At 50.9% G+C, this 18,665-nt stretch overlaps 2 protein-coding genes across 7 annotated transcripts in view; one reads left to right on the top strand and one right to left on the bottom strand.

Moving 5' to 3' along the window:
* Positions 1 to 5,947: 5,947 nt before the first annotated feature.
* Positions 5,948 to 15,642, bottom strand: Ncdn (neurochondrin). 4 transcript variants are annotated; one of them, XM_076934193.1, is made up of 8 exons: positions 15,422 to 15,526; positions 14,901 to 15,021; positions 14,039 to 14,179; positions 12,006 to 12,974; positions 10,620 to 10,861; positions 9,284 to 9,508; positions 8,743 to 8,885; positions 5,948 to 7,462 (listed from the first exon to the last, which is right to left on the bottom strand). In XM_076934193.1, the coding sequence occupies exons 3-8, from the start codon at positions 14,159 to 14,161 to the stop codon at positions 7,026 to 7,028; spliced, it is 2,139 nt and encodes a 712-aa protein (XP_076790308.1). In that variant the 5' UTR covers positions 14,162 to 14,179; positions 14,901 to 15,021; positions 15,422 to 15,526; the 3' UTR covers positions 5,948 to 7,025. The 4 variants fall into 4 exon arrangements, with proteins under 4 accessions (XP_076790308.1, XP_034359072.1, XP_034359071.1 ...); XM_034503181.2 differs by lacking the exon at positions 14,901 to 15,021 and having other exon boundaries at positions 15,422 to 15,642; XM_034503180.2 differs by lacking the exon at positions 14,901 to 15,021 and having other exon boundaries at positions 15,073 to 15,506.
* Kiaa0319l (KIAA0319 like) overlaps positions 15,630 to 18,665 on the top strand; it is a 91,878-nt gene continuing 88,842 nt past the window's right edge. The window contains exon 1 of one of the 3 annotated variants that reach the window (XM_034503179.2): positions 15,630 to 15,758. The gene's annotated coding sequence lies outside the window, so the exon portion shown is untranslated. Of the gene's footprint in view, positions 15,759 to 15,839; positions 16,100 to 18,665 lie in introns of those variants that run through there. The other 2 variants (XM_034503178.2, XM_076934192.1) reach the window with 2 other exon arrangements.

The raw sequence follows: 18,665 nt of genomic DNA, 5'->3' as shown, positions 1-18,665 counted from the left end.
GTCACAGTGCCCACTCACCACACACCATGAATATCAAGTCTCCTGACTCACCAAGTCCTTTGTCACCCTCATTTTCAAGTGAGGAACAAGGCACTGAGAGGCTAGGTGACTTTCTGGCCTACGGTCAAACAACTATTTCAGTGGCAGTGCTGGGGTGGCCCTTCTCCAGCCTTTCTCTGTGCTCAGGCTCATTATTCTTTTCTGTCTTGGACTTGGTCACTTACAATTTAGTCTCAGTCCTGAGTGGCTGTGTGATTCTGGGCAAGTCTGGCTTCCTTTCCAAGCTCTGTTTCTGCAACAAAAGTAAGGGAGGGTAGAGAGGAACTGTTTCTAGTCAAGAAACAGATGAGAAGGTAAAAGTGATACCATTGAGAGGTTAGAAGGTTAACTTATGTTCTAGATGGCATCCCAGAATGCACATGGCTGGAACTAAGCTCAGACTGGATCTCTTTCAGCCTGACACACGGGATGGGGGTGCGGGGACTGTGAGGAGAGGAGGAAGCTAGCTAGCATCTGAGGATTTTTTTAAAGAGCTTCCCAAAGGCCAGAACCAGCAGCTAGGATGGCAGGGGAGGCAGCTGGGGGGGGGGGGGGGGGGAACGGGGGGACTATGTAGCCTCCCTTGTCAGGACAGATCTAAGATCTGGTGTGGGTTTGTGTTTGTTATCCATGCCTGGACCTACTTCCCTCATCCTCTACCCTTGACCTCAGTCATGAGACATCTGAAATTAATCTCAGAGATAGGTGTCAGTCCATAGCTCACAGGTCGGTGGACTCCTGTGGGAAAAAGTCCAGAACCCACGATGGGGGATAAGGATGATACCTGGGCCCAGCGTGAGGACCCTTCTGCTCTTCCGACAGGCTTGGGATGGGCTCTGTCTCTGCCTCACTGGCCTCCCTCACTCTTGCCACCAGCTTCTCTTACTCTGTTTTTTCTTTGCATTTTTACCTCCTCTCATCATTACCAGCTTTTTCCCCAAAATTTTATTTTTATTTCATGTGCTTTAGCATTTTACTGGCATGCATAAGGGTGTTGGTTGGGTCCCTGGGAACTGGAGTTACAGACAGTTGGTGGAGAGCTGGGAATTGAACCCGGGTCCTCTGGAAGAGCAGCCAGTGCTCTCAACCATTAAGCCATCTCTCCAGCCCCCAAGAAATTGATTCTTTTTTCTTTTTGAATTACTTGTTTATTTAAAGTATATGAGTACACTGTGGCTGTTTTCAGACACACACCAGAAGAGGGTATCAGATCCCATTACAGATGGTCGTGAGCCACCATGTGGTTGCTGGGAATTAAACTCAGGACCTCTGGGAAAACAGTCAGTGCTCTTAACCGCTGATCCATCTCTCCAGACCCAAGAAGTCCATTCTTAATGTCAGTTGTTCATGCTTAGAGCAGCTTCTACCTCTTCCTGTCTACATTATTTTTAAAGTGTGTGTGTGTGTGTGTGTGTGTGTGTGTGTGTGTGTGTGTGTGAAGATCAGAGGACAACCTGGGGACTTAGTTCTCTCTTTTCATAACTTGGGTTCTGGGGATTGAACTCAGGTCATCAGGCTTGGTGTCAAGTGCCTCTGCCTGTTGAACCATCTCATCAACCCCTTGTCTACATTCTTCAGGAGCAAGGCCATTCCCCTCCCAAGTCTAATGACCATCTGTTTCCCTGTTACCCCCAAATGTGTCCTTCCCAGTCTGTCAACCTGATTAGGAATCCAAAACCATAACACACAGATGCCAACTGGACAATCCCTTAGGACAGCAGTTCTCAACCTGTGGGTTGTGATGCCTTTAGAAAAGTCAAATGACCCTTTCACAGGAGTTGCCTAAAACCATCAGCAAACACAGATATTACAATTCATAACAGTAGCAAAATTACAGTTATTTAAGTAGCAATGAAAATAATTTTATGGTCGGGAGTAACCACAACATGAGGAACTGTACTAAACCAGTCACAGTATCAGGAAGGTTGAAAGCCACTGCCTTAGGACATCTCCTGCAGCTATTCAACGTTTATAAGTTAAAGCTGAACTCACATTTCCTCTGCCGTCCCAACCCCCACCTGCTTATCCTAGCAAATTCTGCAGCACCATAAAGGACACTGAATACAACATTAAACCGTGCCAATTTTCTTTGTTTTGTTTGTTTGTTTTTGTTTTTGCTTATGAAATAGGGTGTTACTATATAGCTCAGGAGTAGCCTAGAACTCATGAACTTTCTGCTTCAGCTTCAAAAGTACTGGGATCAGAGGCATAAAACACCACATCAAAGCCTGAGTGTTTCTACTTAGAATCCATAAGCACCCACCATGAAAGAGACTGAATAGGTACCTCAGAAAACACATGGCCCTTCTCAGAGCTTTAGCTTCCTCACTCTCTTTCTCATAGACTTAGTCCCTCATCACCAATGACATTTGGGGACTTGTTAGAAGTGCCAGTTCTTGGACTCTACTTCAGACCCCCTGAATCAGCAACACTGCGGTAGAGTACAGCAATCTGTTTTTTTTTTTTTTTTTTTTTTTTTTTTAAAGATGTATTTATTTATTTTATGTAAACACACAGTCACTGCCTTCAGACACACCAGAAGAGGGCACAAGATACATTATAGATGGTTGGGAGCCACCATGTGGTTTCTGGGAATTGAACTCAAGACCTGTGGAAGAGCAGTCAGTGCTCTTCACCACTGAGCCATCTCTCCAGCCCCCAGCAATCTGTTTTAATAATTCCTAGTGTGATCTGGGTTGTGCTGGGTAGGCCCTGGCAATGAACCTTTAACAAGTGACCTGAGTTTCTTGTACTTGTGATCCACTTCCAACTCCTTTGCTGAGCATCTTCTACCTGGGCCATGCCCCTTTCCTACCCAAAACGTTTCTGGGATCCATGGCCATGGCCCACTCCAGGAATGAAGCTGACTAGCCAGCACTGGTCACTTTTCCTTTCCTGCTCTGTGAGTTACTTCACGAGAAGTCTAAGGATGTTGGGGGAGAGGAGGAGGAGGGCTGGAAAGATGGCTCGGAGGCTAAGAGCATGGCTGCTGTTCCAGAGGATCCAGCTTCTATTCCAGCACCCACATGGCAAGAATGGCTACCTGTATGTAACTCTAGTCCTGGTGAATCTGGTGGGCCTGATGCCCTCTTCTGGCCCTCACAGGCATTGTGCTGTACAGACAGACATTCATGTAGCAGCACCTCCACGCATAAAACAATTATGTGAACGCGACCTAGCATAGCTACACATAAGGCCCAGTTATAATCTGAGGAGCGCATCAGACAAATGAGCAATTTTGCTTATTTCTTCTAGGGAGGGACACGTGCTCCATGTCTACTTCTTCCTTGGAGATCAGTAGAGCTGTGGAATACCAGGGTTTCAGACTGGGCCCTTCTGTTTCAGGGACAAGGGTTCTTCACATTGTAAAGCATGCAGGTGACGAGCTCTTGCGGCCTATTTTTTTTTTGAGACACATACACCTGGATGAAGACATGAGGAAGGAAGAGAGATACCCCTGGGAAAACAGGGTATACAACAGGTACAGATACACTGATAAGACATGTACACAGAGGTATGTATGCTCAAATACATATGGACTCTCAGTTGACATTCTTGGCTTATTCTCTTCCAAGATTTACATTTTCTCCTCTTTTAAAACAAACCAAACCAAACAAACACACAAAAACTTTTTTGTCCTCCTTTGTTGACAGAGCCACATTCCTCTCCTAACGGGTCTGTCTGCAAATGTTTGCGATGACGGGAAATCTCGCAAAAGATGCTGAGGCCCCATCTAGTGGTTGGAGCTTACTACTGCAGCTCAACACTCCCCTGCCTGTCAATTGAAGTACCCAGACAGAGCCAGCAATCTTGCAAGTTTTAGCTTAGCCTCTTGCTCACTCCAGTCTGGAACCCTCTCACTGAGCCTCATGAGAGGACAGGTCTCAGTCTGCCTTGTGTTCTCAAGCTTTGCTGGCCTTGGCATGCAGGAGAGCAACTCAACCAGAAGAACCATGGACAGTAATCATTGGCTCTGTGGCCCTTCCCTCACTTCCCCAGACTGTCTGTCACTCCCATGATTCTAAAGAATATCTGACAGCTCTCAAATCTGTTATCCTCTCAGACGTCTTCCCATGCTCTAGGCTAGGGGAGAAAATCACTCCTAGGATGTTCCATAAACAACACAAACCACCCACCAAACCGATTTCCTCATAAACCTGTCTCTCTCCCAATGCTTGCCGTGACAGAGTGGTCCTACATCCACACAGCGGTTACAGTCGGTAACCTGGGGTATCACTGGCTCCCCGTTCTTCGCTCCTTTTCACATAGTACTAATTTCTAAGTCCCGTTTCCTAACTCCTGCCTATACATCATACTGGCTTATTTCTGATTTCTTCCCCTCTGTCTGAGCCCTCCCTTTCCTGCCTCAGTAGTCTCTCCTCTTTGCTTCCTTCCCAGCCCAGAATTTGCTATATAGCCCAAGTTGGCCCCTAAACCTCCTTCCTGGTCTAGCCTCCAGAGTGCTAGGTTCCAACAGACATACGTCACACCCAGCCAACTCCAGACGTTCCTTTTGCAGTCAGCCATCTTTTTAAAATGCAAACTGGATTCCATTTAATCTGCTCCAAAATCTGCAGTCTGGTCCTTTGGCATGATCACATATTTAAAATGCTGGGTACACCTTTAATCCCAGCACTCAGGAGGCAGAGCCAGGCAGATCTCTTATTTTGAGGCAAAATAACAAGTTACAGAACAAGTCCCAGGACAGACAAGGCTACACCCAGAAACCTTATCTTAAAAATACCATAATAATCATCATCATAATAAATGCTGGGTATTGCACACTATGATCTGGTCCAACCTCATCCTCTGCTTCTTCCCACTGGACCATGGTTTAGGAATCGCCTGTCTTCACACCTACCATTCTTCTGCTTGTCTACCTGGCAAGCCGCCTTCTAACCCTCAGCTCCCAGAGCCAGTGTTTAGTTCTCTGGACTTGTTCAAGGGGCTAGGGAACTTGAGATCCCAGGCACATTTTGTTTTGGCCTCCATAGAAGTCATTGCTATACCTTTAAGTCCCATTGTCTCCTGGGTATTAAACTGTTTGGTACAGGTTCGTCTGTCTTCTCAGGTTTACCTGAGAATTGAATTGTTTTCAAATGAATATCCTTGCTTTGCATAGCCAACCACAGGTAAGCAACAGGATGTACTCTGTAGATGATTACAGGCTTGGGGGCCTAGATGGAGCCTGTAGAGAGAACAGACCAGGGTAGGGGTCGGGGTGGAACTGTTCTGGCTCCAACCTGACAGCTTTGGCTCCAGCCTGGACTGGCAAAGGGTACTTGGCCCTTCCTCTTATTTGGCATGAAATGCAGGTCAACAACTGGTAGCCTGAAAGCCACCCTTGGCTTCTGTGTCTTGTTAGGCCAATAGTGACTTAACTGAAAATAAAGTTTTCCATGTTTGAGATGGATGCCATACAAAACTTAGGATTTCTGATCTCTTTAGAAGTTGGAACATGGTCTGTGTGGTGGCTCAGTGGGTAAAGGTACTTGTCACATAAACATGGTGACTTGAGATTTATCCCCAGAATCCACGACAGTGGCGAGAACGAACTCCAAAGTTGTCCTCTGACCTCCATGAATGCTATGGCACATGTGCCCCACCCCCAACCACATACCCCAATAACAAGTTTTGTTTTAATTGACCCTGGAAACAAGTTGCTGACAAGAGAGTTACCCCACCAGGCCCAGCCACATCAACACTTGGGTTTATGAACCTGTTGTACTAGGGTAGTGTGTGTCTAAAACTTCCCTGCATGTAGAACTAGAACTGCATGCTTTCTTCCGAGCTCCTGGGGGAGGTGAGTGAGAACATCTGTTAGTATTTAGGATAGACCCCAGCAGACAGTGGTCAGGAGCCTGAAAGGCAGAGGAGGTGCAGGGGGGACCACAAAGGAGGCTTCTCATCACCAATAAACATTTATTGAGTGTCCACATGTGCACAGCTTTGAACTTGGCGATCACAGAACGCACTGGGGGGGGGGGGGGGGGAGGCAGCAAGGGGTCAGGTGTATGTGGGTCTCCACGGGTTCAGAAAGGTAGTTCCTGCTGGAGCCGCCAGTCGCGTCTCCCTGCAGAGAAGAGTCTTAGCAGGGACTGGGGGAGAGGAGTTGAAGCCAGGCACCACGGTGGCAGTGGAGTGCAATCACAGGGAAAACATGCGGATTCTAGGGTGGTGTGTCCTCCTGTTCCTGGCTCCAGCCAGGCCAGATGGCACCAGGGGTACAGGGATCTGATGCTCAGGTGTCCAAGCAGGGATAAGGACAAGCAAAATAAATAACCCCCAACCCCCATCTTCACTCTGCTGTAACATGACACAAAAGCTCAGGAAACCTGGGACCAAGGGCTCTCAGGTCCCTTCAAGGAAGCATAGGTGGAACGAGGTTCCCCACCCCCCACTGGTCTGTCTACTCCAAATTGCCCTGGAAGCATAGGGGCAACTCAGACCTGGGTCACTAGAGTTGAAAGGAAGAACTGTGATGTCAGTGGCCTGAGCCTGCTCTCTGTCCAAGAGGACCAAAGGCAAAAGCCAAACGGCCAATTTAAAGGGCGGACCTGACCTGGGGGAGCCAGAAGGGGCACCACAGTCTTGGGGAGGCCACGCCCTGGCCGGCAGGGCACATGGGCTGAGGCAGTCAGCGCCTGCCAGCCCGCTCCTACCCTGGGACCTCCCTCCTGTCAGGGAGCCAGACGCTGGGTATAATGACACTTAGTTACCCTCTTCCTGGGGGCTTCTCCAACCTTCCCCGGCCTGGCGGGGCCAACCTCTGTTCCAAGCCAATCCCTGCCCCAAGGGGGCTGGGGGCAGGATGTAGTTTCTTATACTTGAGAGGTGGGCATCATGCCCTAGCCCTCAGAAAAGCCAGAAAGCTGGGATGTTTGTGGGGGTCTGAAGAAGGGGTCCAGTTTGGGGGCTTCAGGGAAGATGCCTCCTCCCTCCTTCCCTCGCTGCCCGCCCCGGGGACTATGCCCACTGGGTGCCCCTCAGGGTTCAGACAGGCACTGCTCCAAGGCAGCCATGCGGTAATGGCTGGCTGTTTCTTCACCCGCCTGCAACCTCATGGCCTCCCGACATAGCCGGTTAGCCCGCGCCAATTCCACCAGCACACCCTGGTAGGCAGCCACCATCTCAGGCTTGACGGAGTTGGGGCTCACACTACCTAGCAGTTGTAGCAGCTCCTGTGGCCAGCGGGAGCGCAGGGCGGCAGGGGCCAGCCAGGGCAACAGCGGCACACAACCTGTGAAGGCCTGCATGCCCAGGAACCAGAGCTCTTGCAAGTCAGCCCAGATGCCCTCATAGTCAGGGGACAGGGCCAACACCGCCTGGTCAGAGCCAGGGGTGGCCCGTGCCACATGGGACTGTGACAGAAAGAGGATGGCAGCTGCAAAGAAACCTCGGGAGGCTGGGGTTCCTTGGAGAGCTGAAAGGAATGGAGAATGTATTAGAATAAATCAGACAGGCCAAGCACTGGACCAGGGCCTCCCATCCCTCCTGTGTGGACACACTCAGAGAATAGAAGCATCATCTGGATTCAGACTGCCTAGGTTCAAAGCCTACCTTCTACACTTAGTGTGACACTGGGTGTTTAAACTTTTCTGAATTTCAGTTTCTTTATCAAGATGGAGCCAGTAGCAAGCCAATCTTAGCAATTTGTCATAAGAATTAAATAATCCAGGTACACTCCATCATCAAAACCTCTAAATGCATGGGAGTAAACCTCATATCATATATAAAAAAGGACCTTCCTCTGGGTTTCCACAGCAGGGGCCCCCAGCAGCTGGTGGCCCAGAGCTTCTTCACCAGGCTGAGAATGAACTAATTTGATTTCTGGCCAGAAGAGGGCGCCAAAGGGGATCCTGAACAGTAATACAATTCTGGCGTGCACCTGTCATTCAGGGGTTCAGGAGACCCCTCTTCAGACTTTTAGGAAACTGTCCAACCAATGTGGTAGCATTTGCGGGTGAGCCAGCTCTGGATCCATAGCATGGTGACTCTCCTTGGGGGCTAAATGAAAGGGGTTCGTAGTTCAGAGCTATGTTCCCCTTCCACGGCAGGGTACCCTGCTGGGATCCCCACACAGAAAACAGAGGCAGCTGAGGGTATGGGCACATTACACCCTGTTCCCAGGCATCTGCTCAGTTCCTCCAACCTGACAGATGGGGCACAGGGAACAGGCGGGGACAGAGGGACCCAAGCAGACACCCACGGTCAAAGTGGGAGACACTGAGGGCTGTCAGGGGCTGAAGGGGACGCCCTGCCCCCTACACACAGCCAGAGGGAGGTAGACCAGGGAGAAGCTGTGCATAGAGAATAGTGCTGACTCGTGTCACTGAGTGGGGTGGAGTGCTAAGTGGTAAAAATCTCAATGCAGCACACTGGGTTTGTGCCTCTGGGCCTGGATGGGGGCAGCTCCACCTTGAAAATAGGGGTTTCAGAGTTCCCAGGCTGCCAGGGATTCCAGGTGCCTATGCTTATGTCTCTGAACAGGTCTGGACTGAACTCCCACCAGGTCTTGCCTTAAAAGTCTTTAAAAGGCAGAGAATGTTAATCATTTTGAGAAGAAGGGTGGGGGTGGAGGATGGAGAAATACTGGAGAAATTGCCTCTCGATGGGAAAATTCTGCTAAACCATTTTCTGAAAGTGAAGGCTTACACTCTGAACACTGCAAGTCCACTCAGGTACTCTGTCCCCAAGGCTTACCTGGAGAGGTGCTAAGGAGCCGGGCCATTAGGAGCCCCAAGGTGGCCACATTGGCAGCCAGAAGCAGTCTCCCTTGTTGCTGCACTAGTGAGGGCAGTGACGTCATCAGGGTGTTCATAAGAGATGTGAAGCAGGCATCCCGCCTGGGGAGGAAGGAGCAGAGGATGGGGCAGGCAGAGGGTTAGTAGACTCTACTAAGCCCTTTGGAAAACCTGGCATCTGAGGTTTCTAGCTTTACCAGGCCAGGGCTTGGCAGGATTTTGTGAAGCAGGGTGAAGTGTTAACTTCTGACTTTCAACCCTGCCATCTGGCTTGGTCAGATGCCAAGTAGCTGGAGCAGACAGACATGCCCTGGGACACCTGGGGGTCTGCTACAACAAATCCTCAAGTGGCACTGGCTTTGTTTGTTCTGAAACCCGCTTACGCTAACACTCAGAGAAACCTACAAGACACGGACACTAGGTTGGAGGTTGACAATGGGTGCCAGGGCAGCTCCCTCTGCTTCCAGAGATCTCCTCCCAGCCTCTCCCAAGTCCCTCACTTGATCAGCCCTGGAGCGGTGACCACCAGGTTGAGGAAGATGTGGCAACAGGTCTGCAGGCCGATCTCCACACTGTCGGGCAGCACTGAGGTATCATGGCCAGGGGATGTGAGCTCCCATTGCTGCAGGAAGTACTTGCACAGAAGTGAGGGCGCTCCCTCTTTGATCAGAATCTCCCGGGGACCATCTTCAACAGTCAGGTGGCACCAACCGGGAAGGAGGAGCCTGGCATGTGGGGACAGATGAATGTGAGGTGGGAGAGATAAGGGCAGAGCATCCTGACTAAAAAAAAAAAAAAAAAAAAAAAAAAAAAAAAAAAAACCGTAGAAATCAGGGAATGTGGACTCACTCCCACTTTCACAGTACTGCTGAAAGAGCTCAGACGTCAGGCACACAGGCCCCAGGTCACAGGGCTCGGGCCCACGGTCTGACTGTGGCCTATGTACTTCTTTCTCAACCTCTGAGGTCATTTCCGTCATTTTATTTTTTAAGTAATTTTTGAGGCAGAGTCTTCCTCTGTAGCCCAGAGTGACTTCAGACTCACAGCGATCCTGCCTCAGCCTCCCAAGTGCTAATATTAAAGGTGTAAGCCAGCAAGTTCAGCCAGGTTAATTTAAAAGTGTGGATGAAATTTTTATACATCATGAGACTTGCTATGTGGACCAAATGAAATTGTTTTAGAAAAGTATACAGCAAAATACCTTGCTTTGTAGCAGATATTCAGTAAACCTAAGTTCTGTTTCTAATAAATATCTGGGGATCACCCAGGCGTGGGGTGCATATGTTAATTCCATCACTTGGGAGGCAGAGGCAGCAGATCTCTATAAGGTTGAGGCCAGTCTGGTCTACACAGGAACTTCCAGGCCAGCCAGGGCTACATGATGAGACCGTTTAAAAAAAAAAAAAAAAAAATCTGGAGATGGCAAGTGGCATGTGACAGTTCAGGAGTTCTGTGGGAAGAAGCAAATAAAAAATGATCCTAAGGGGACACTCATGACATCAGGGAGCCCAGGTTACGGGAAAGAGGGCATCCCTATCTGACACTTTTATCTATGTATCTATCTATGTATCTCTATGTCTGTCTGTCTATCTATCTATCTATCTATCTATCTATCTATCTATCTATCGTCTTTTTCTCTTTTTGGGGACAGGGTCTTGCTCTGTTGATGTAGCCTTGGGGGAACTGGTACTTTCTATGTAGCCCAAACAGGTCTTGAACTCTTAGAATATCCTGCCTCAGCCTTTTAACTGCTGGGATTACAGGCATGTGCCACCAATCCTGGAAACCCTTTTCTTTGGAATGGTCTGTCTGGACAACCCATAACCATAAACTCACCGGAGAGCATCCCCTGGCCAAGAGGGTCCTGGTGTAGTGGGAGAGATGGCCAAGTTGGCCACCTGCTGCGAAATGTCACTGGCCTCCTCAGCTTCCTCATAGAGTGTCTTGGCATATCGGACAAGGAAGGGCAGCAGTTGGCACACCTCCTTACGCAGGGATGAGGTCTCCTCCGCCAGCCAGGCACCCAGAATCCGCACCGAGGCAAACACAAAGGGCTCTTTCTGCTTCTCTGGCCCCACCTGTTGTTACAAGACCCCAGTGAAACAGAGCTGAACCAGGTACCCTTCTCTGCCTGCCAATAACACAGAGGGAAACCCTGGCCTGTGTGCCCATTACAAGTGGGCACCGAGGGCCAGTGAGATGGCTCAGTGGGGACTTTACAACCTCATTTTGATTCCTGGGAATCACAGGGTGAAGGGAAGAGAACTGACTAGCTTCCACGCTCCACATGTGTGCATGGCATGCACACATCGTCCCTCCACATCTAAGAAATAAATAAACATAACTTAAAGGGGGCAGGGGCAACAAGCCTACCTCTACTCAAAACCTAGTACATGGGAGGGACCCACCCCACAGGGGCTGGTCATCTAGCAGGACTTCAGTGTGGACAACTCAATCAAGTGGGTCTCAGACAGCATGTCTAATGTTTAAAGACTCAAGTCACCTATCTCTAACTCTGTACCTCTAAGGTAGCTGGGGAACCAAGGGAAACTTAACATTTCTTTAGAGAGGCTCTGAATTGAGGCAGGGAAGAGAAAAGACTTGCCACTAAGTAGTGAGAGGTCACCTACGTTTGGGTTAAATCAGAAAATAAAATCAGAGCTTAGCATGATTTATTAGACATAAGTCCAGTGTCTGAAGCAGGCCATTAAAGAGACCAATCATGCCTGAATCCTAACAGAACAGAAGAAGCAGTCTTGCAAATACAGAGAGTAAAGGGGATGAATGATAGGGGAAAACAGATTTAGCCAAAACTCCAGAGGCAGGAACCAGGCCACTCCCTGCCCCCTATTTTTCTCCTGCATCCTACAAGTTTACATGGAAAGCATGTAAATATGTAGACAAGTTGGTTGGTATGTGAGACGATGCTTTAGAGTGAGCAGAACGGTTGGCTTCGACGTGGTGTGTGATGTGTAGAGTGTGTGTACTGGAGAGTGTATGTGAGTGGGAGGTTACTGTGTTGTGTGTGTGTGCTGTGATCAGAGTGCACATATGGTGTGTGGTATGGCGCTTGTGTGGAGGCCCACGGCAGGGAGGGAGAGGGAAGGAGGCTCGGCCACACACTACTCCTAGAGTGCTTGCTACAGAACCAGCCAGCATGTACTGCAGCTATGCCACCTCCCATTATGTTCTGACTTCCTCTGCAGGCCAGTGGGTCCTTACCTGCAGCAGGTAGTGGATGACAGCTCCGATGGCCTCTTTCATGATGCTCACAAGCTGAACCTTCTGTGGCTCCTTAAGCAGAGACTGCTCACAGCGGGTACACTCCTGGATCCCCAACTCCATAAGGGCATAGCAGGCGGTGACCACGTCTTCTTTCACCTCTGTGCCTGTCTCCTCGAGAGCCAGCCGCACCTCCACGCACGCCAGGTTCACCAGGAGGGCCAGAAACTTGCTCCCGGAGCTGCCCACTGGGATCCAGTCGGAGCCGCAGGCATGTGCCAGGCGGGCTGCCAGCTTCAGTGCAGGGTTGCGCTGCCAGGAGCTCAACTTGCTTCCTAGGATCCGTGCCAGCCCAGCCTGCAGATCCCGGTGGCATTCAGGGGGCACAGTTGTTGGGGGCAGGAAAAGGGGCAGCAGCTGGCAGAGCTCAAACTTGCTGGCATCTTCGGCTCTTTGGAAATCCTCACTGAGGCCTCGTAACACAGCCAGCAGGTCGGGCTCCGCCTCCTTCCAGCACTGTGTCTCTGCAGCAGCCAGCAGCCCCACCAGGAGTGCCAGGGCCTGGTCAAAGCCATAGCCGTGCCCCAGGTATGCCTGGCACAGGGCAGACACTGTGCCACCAGCAATGAGGTGTCGGGGCCCTCGGGGTGTGCCTGCAACAGCTGTCAGGCACTGGTAGGTGTCATCAACCATGGAGCGGCGGGCAGCATCGTCAGGGTCCCCCCGGGCTGTAAGGAACGTGCTAAGGATGGGAATCTTGTTCAGGACCTGGGGATGGCTGGCTAGTTCAGGGTCGCTGCAGAAACAGGCCAGCAGGGCCACGCCCAGGGCCCGGAGAACATGGTCAGGGCAGCCATCAGGTGCCTCCTTAGTGGTCAGGAGTCGGTTGGGAAAGGTGAACCCAACGGCATCAAAGATCCTACGTCGGGTTTTGGCGTCAATGTCACCTGCCTTGACTGCCTTGGTTACCTATGATGGGGGGAGGTAATACACTATCAGCAGAATAAAAGGAAGTGCAGCAAAGACTGTCCCTACCCTGTTTACTGGCACTGCGGGCTGGCAGGAGTGGGTTATGCAATAGGATCCATTCTGGGGTCATTTTATCCAGCTCCTCCTTTCTCCTTGGGGACAGACAGGTGTGACCTCTGGGATCGCTGTCATCTATGACTGTCTTGTGGAAAGGAGGCTGTCTGGTGGCCCCTAACTACTCATCTGGGCAAATGATCACCTGGCCATTAATCCATACGCCCATGACCTGAGAGGCAAGGGGCTTCAGAACTCAGTGTTTAAAATCCTCCAAGGATTCAGGGTCCTTCCCTAAGTACTCGTCTCCAGAGAAGTCTCTGATCCATTTCTGCCACCTTCTCATGGGAAATGGCTCCTGTGTCTCGCTGCTCCGCATGTCAAAACATTTCCCCTTACATTTCACCTAAACACCTCCTCTGCTGCAGTGTGAGCCCTTGACTCCAGAGCCTTCTCCCTGTTGCCATGGCAAACAAGCAACTGCTGCACTCCCTCCTCCCTTCACCCCCCACACACCAACTCATCCCCCCCCCCCACCCCAAGCACTGCAGCTCCTGCTCCACCGTCCCCAGCTAGGGTTCCTCTAGCGGACTGAGACCCTTTACTTTTAACACACCTATTACCACTCCGGTCGGTCATCTCTTAGAACCTCTTGCTAGTTACTCCCAATCCTGTTACTCTCTCAGGTCGAAGAAAAGCTACCCCAGCCCACAAGTACTCTGCACTAGTTACAACCTGCTGCTGTTACCCTATGAGTCAGCTCCCATCTGCTCTGGGACGCCCCAAAAAGCAAATCCAGGCAGCCTCCTCCGTGGTCCTATGCCACAGCCTTATTCACCTCTCTTTTCCCCTTCCCCCATTCCCAAGGGAGCAGAGTACAAAGGTAGAGGTCTTGGGCCTTTTTTGGTGCCTCCAGGTTGCCAATACCACTTAGATATCCCTGGGGACTTGCTGACCCCATTCTATAGGGGAGCCCTCCTGTCCAGCCCTCCCACCTTCCAGGTCCTTACTAGCAGCAGGGCTGCAAACTGCTCGCTGTCATTCTTGGCCTCACGGAGGGCTCCCAGGTAGCGCTCCAGGGTGGGGTTTCGGCTCTCTGCCTGGTTCAGAGCTGGCTCACAATCCGAGGCCATGATGCCCGCCTTGCCCAACTGTGAACACAAGAGGGACTGAGCATCCCTCTGCAGAGGAGGGGCGGGGGCGGGGGTGGAAGTGGAGGATGTAGGGAGGGATTAGCACAGAGGGAGGGGAGGGTGGATTTGGAAGGGTGGCTTCCTCATGACTGACCTCCCTTGGGGGAGCCCCTTTAAGAGGCTGGACCTGCAAATTGTTTAGGATGAAGAAGGGACCCTGGTCCAAGGTCACCTCCAGAAAAGTGGGCTATGAGGACCAGGCATGCTGCTCAGCTGGACAGCTTTCCTCACCAGTCTAGAAGTGGGAAGGAGCTGGCCCGACTGCTCAGCAGGCCCTGGCACCAGATACCGGGTTTTATCTCTCTCCAGGAGGTACACGAGGAGTGAGTGGTGAGGACAGACAGGGAGGAATGAAGACATACACGGGTGAAGTTCGATTATCCGGACTCACGCCGACAAGGATGAAAAAGACATTCTAGGGTTCCTTTCCCCTCCCTTCTTCAGAGAAAGTAGACTGGCTTCAGCAGGAGTGAGAAGGCAAGCTCTCTAAAGAAGGCTTTAAAGGATCCCCTGTGGACCCACCCCTCCAGCCAGGGCTCTTAATCGCCCCCGCAGCCTCCTTGCCTTCGCTTCTTTCCCTCCCTCAGGCAGAGGCTGCAGAAGCTGCAGAGGCTGCAAGAGCAGGGGCAGCAGCAGCAGCAGCAGCAGCAGCAGCAGCAGCATTAACCCCTTGTGCTACCTGTACTCTCCCTGCCCGTCCCGCTAACAGCCTGTGGGTGCCGGCACTGGCTGGAGAAGGAAAGAGGGGTCGGGTGGCTCTCAGGATAACAGAATCCAAAAGCCGGATAATCGAAGCGGGCCTGCAGTGATGGAGAGATGAGAAGGGGAGAAGGGATCCTGGCGGTCACCACCTGTCCCGCCGCAGCCAGGTCACAACACGACATTGATGAAGTCGAACGACAGGGCAGCGATGAGATCACACTTCACGATGGCGCGGTGATGTCACGGAGAGATCACAGCGAAATCACGACATGAAGGGGACAGCCCCCAAATATGATAAGGCAAATTTAAAAAATAGATAGATAGATAAATATTGAAAGGGGTTGTGACAAAATGGAGTCTCGACAGGGTACGGTGATGTCGAGATATGGCACGATGGAGTCGCGATAGGGTCCCAGGGGAGTCTCGGCATCGATCAGCGTCTGTTTGGAGAGGCTCCGGCTGAGATGCAGGGGAGGGCTTGAAGGGGGCTGAGCTCACCAGGCTGCGGCCCCGAGCGGCGAAGTCTTTCTCCGGGCGCGATGCTCCGGGAGCCTGGGGCTGCTGCTCACGCCGCGTTGCCCACTCTTGGCTCCAGGCTGCTACAGCTCCACCCCCACCCCCGCATCGCTCTCGACCAATCGGCGCTGGCCTCACTCCGCACTCTGACCAATGGCACAGCAGGGCGCTAAGCAGTAGGGGGTTGCCTCCGATGCGGCCATCTTGTTTGTGGGCATTGCCCGAGTCTGGGGCCTGGGTGCTCGTGCTAAGGCAGAAAGGTGCAGGCCGCCCCGCGAGGGCTCGCGGCAAAAGGCTGAGGGCCCGGACGTCCTCGCTTGTGCGTAGCTCTCCCCTCAGCGCTGCCCCTCCTCCCACCCTGGGCTCGCGGCTGGAATTGCGCTTCCGGAGGGTGGGGGCTGGAGGACTGGCTCAGCATGAAGAGTGTGTTTCCGGGTTGAGCCCCGGGAGGTGGGAGAAGGCGGCGTTTCCGGCCGCGGTCGCTGTCCAGGGAGGCTGAGGCAAGAGGGAGCTGTCCCGGTGGGGAGCCAGCACTTCCTTCTTTCTCTTCCTCCTCCTCTGCGTGAGGGGAGAGAAGGTTGGGGGCCCCCCGAGCCCATGGATCGGGAGGAGGCGGAGGCCGCCGAGAGCCGGCACCCCTCTATGTGGCCCTGAGCCCCGGTAGGTGGCCGGGGCGGCTGGCTGCCAGGTCGAGGACCATGAGCTCAGGGGAGGGGCAGAGGCGGGACGGGCGATGCCTCGGGGTACGCTGACCGGGCGTCGGGTCCCGGAGATGGCGCTCCTGGCTGGGACAGGACAAACCAGCTGTTTCTAGCCTTGCAGGTGCCAGAGTCCCAAGCTGAACTCCCGCTTTGGGGCTCAGGCCTGGTCAGGCAGCTCCCTCTATTCCCTGACAGACTGGCAGACCAGGCTCCAGGCACTGCGGTCCTTCTGATACCCGCGACCTCTGCAGCCTCGTCCGAGTTGCTGTCTCTGGTGTTTGATGATCTTCCCATCGAGATTAAAAGAAAAAAAAAAAGTTGATACAGAATAAAGGGGGCGGGGCGGGGCTCGTTGGCGAAAACCTTCCTCCTTGAGAATTTTGACAATTATGCCCCTTAGAGGGTCCTGCAGTGGCTGCAGTGAGCACAAAAGCGAAGTGAAGGGAAGTCAAAGTAGAAGACCTCAGGTGGGGTTCCAGGAATGCTTTGCCTGGTCTCACCTCAGTTGTGCCCAACCGACAATAGAAGCTGTTAAAGCGCATTAGCTGACTCTCCTTGTGCTATCTTGTGATTAACAGACTGGAAACTAGGAACAAATTGGAAAGACGACCTCCTAGAACAATCTGTTCATTTTTCCAGCTATTTGGAAAACAGTGTCTGCAAATATAAGCAAAGCTATTCATGGCAGTCTGTTCTGTAACTTTCTCAAACATCTAGGACTTTTTTTTTTCCTTCTTCCTTAAGCTTTATTCTTGATTACTCACACCCGCTGAATAGACGGGCTCTGTCGTTATTCAAACATATCTTATCGCTGGGTACATAAATGGAGTTCCACGTATGTAGCTGACAGACTGAACTATGATACATTCCCCATCAACCTGAAGTATTAAGTAAACATTACCCCCTGCTCTGTCTGAACAGCTGCTGCAACAGAGTGCTTTTATTTCGGGTGTACTTGTAACGCCCTAAATGCCAGAACTACTGGGAGCTTTTCGAGATTTTCATTTGTCAAGTATTGTGGGGGTGTGTGTTCTCTCCCTGGGTTGCTACCCTTTGATTTGATAACAAACATTTTGGATCTTAGCAGTGTTTTGTTGTTCCTGCCTCTGGTCAGCGAGCCTTTAACTGGACCCTAGCAGTGATTTGTGCCCATAGGCAATTGTAGGTTTGAGCCGAATAAATGGCTGGGAGTGCAAATGCAATTAGCTCTGCGTCTCCCAGGCACTTGTAACCAGTGTGCTAGTCCAATGGTATTTATTACTTCTGTTTTCAAAGCCTTTTCATTTCTTTTTTGCTCTTCCCACCCACCTGCCAGGATATTGATGACAGGTGTTGAGTCACCTTTAGTTTTAAATCCTTTTGTGGTAGGCAGAAACGTTGGGTAAGATCCGCACACACACTCACGAACACACACACACTCTCTGCGCCATCCAGGGAGGCTAGTGAAGTTTCTGAGTATAGCTTCTTTGGCTACATCTCACGATCTTTTCAACACACCTCTTTTCTGCCCCCTATTCCCTAGTGTACAATTATAGGAAGACTAGGATAGGAATGGGTAGAAGAGAATGAGAGAGATAAGAGTCCTTCTGGTGCCTATGGCTCAGGGAAAGGCATTGCCTCGATTTGGAATGGTCTGTTTGTGTCTCTTTATTTCTTGGCATTGGCATTGAAATCCATTGCAGACAAAGCTGGTCTTCTTGTATGCTGGCTGGAAGTGAGGGTTAGGGTTGTCAACCTGTGTTGTTTATCTGTTGTGGATGACAGCTTCAGATTTAGGACAGAAGATTTTTAATTTGTTTGTTTGCTTTATTTATTTATTTATTTATTTATTTATTTATTTATTTTTGAGGCAGGGTTTTTCTGTAACCTTGGCTGTCCTAGAACTTGCTCTCTAGATCAAGGGAGCCCGGACTTCACAGAGATCCACCTGCCTCTGCCTCTCAAATTCTGGGATTAGAGTTATGCACCACCACTACTGGCACCAGATCTTTATTTTTTTTGAGACAATGTCTCATTATATTCTCTGGGCTGACCTTGAAGTCCTGGATTTAAATAATTCTACCTTAGCCTTCCTCGTAGCTAGAACTTCAGGTATGAGATGCCATGCCTAGCCTCCAGAGTTTTGAATTGTTTCTTCAGAACCCTGTCAACTCATGTTGTCAAGAATTGTAGGAGAGGGAAGAAACTTCTGGAAAATTAGCGTCATTCGCTTTCCTCTCCCCTCCATCCTATTGCCACCAGATTAGAGTAGCCAGCACGGTGCCTAAGTTAAACATATGGGGAGACGTATATGAGAACTTAAGACAGGAATTGCAAATGACTTGGATCAGGCAGGTGATGTCAAAGTGTGAACTGGGTAGATTTGTAAGATAGTGATGGTACGGATGGTAGCACACTGGGCAGTGCTTGCTGCACCTTGAAAAACCATAGCAAGGCTGGGCAGTATAATCAGGATTAGTTAGAGGAAGTCCAACCTCTCTACAGATAACGAAGTACTTTGGTCAAAATCACAGAGCAGTTAGTAG

This window comes from Arvicanthis niloticus, chromosome 5, assembly GCF_011762505.2.
Source record: "Arvicanthis niloticus isolate mArvNil1 chromosome 5, mArvNil1.pat.X, whole genome shotgun sequence".
NCBI classification, from domain to species: Eukaryota; Metazoa; Chordata; class Mammalia; order Rodentia; family Muridae; genus Arvicanthis; species Arvicanthis niloticus.
Note: the sequence above shows the minus strand (reverse complement) of the source record. Positions and strands in the feature narration are given on the sequence as shown.

Coding starts and splice junctions, on each gene's coding strand:
- Ncdn (XM_034503180.2), bottom strand. CDS start 15,105: ATGTCGTGTTGTGACCTGGCTGCGGCGGGACAG. Junction 14,180..15,072: donor ACCTGGCTGCGGCGGGACAG/GTGGTGACCGCC, acceptor TTGTGTTCACAG/TTGGGCAAGGCGGGCATCAT. Junction 8,886..9,283: donor ACCGCTCCAGGGCTGATCAA/GTGAGGGACTTG, acceptor CTTCCTCCCCAG/GCGGGATGCCTGCTTCACAT.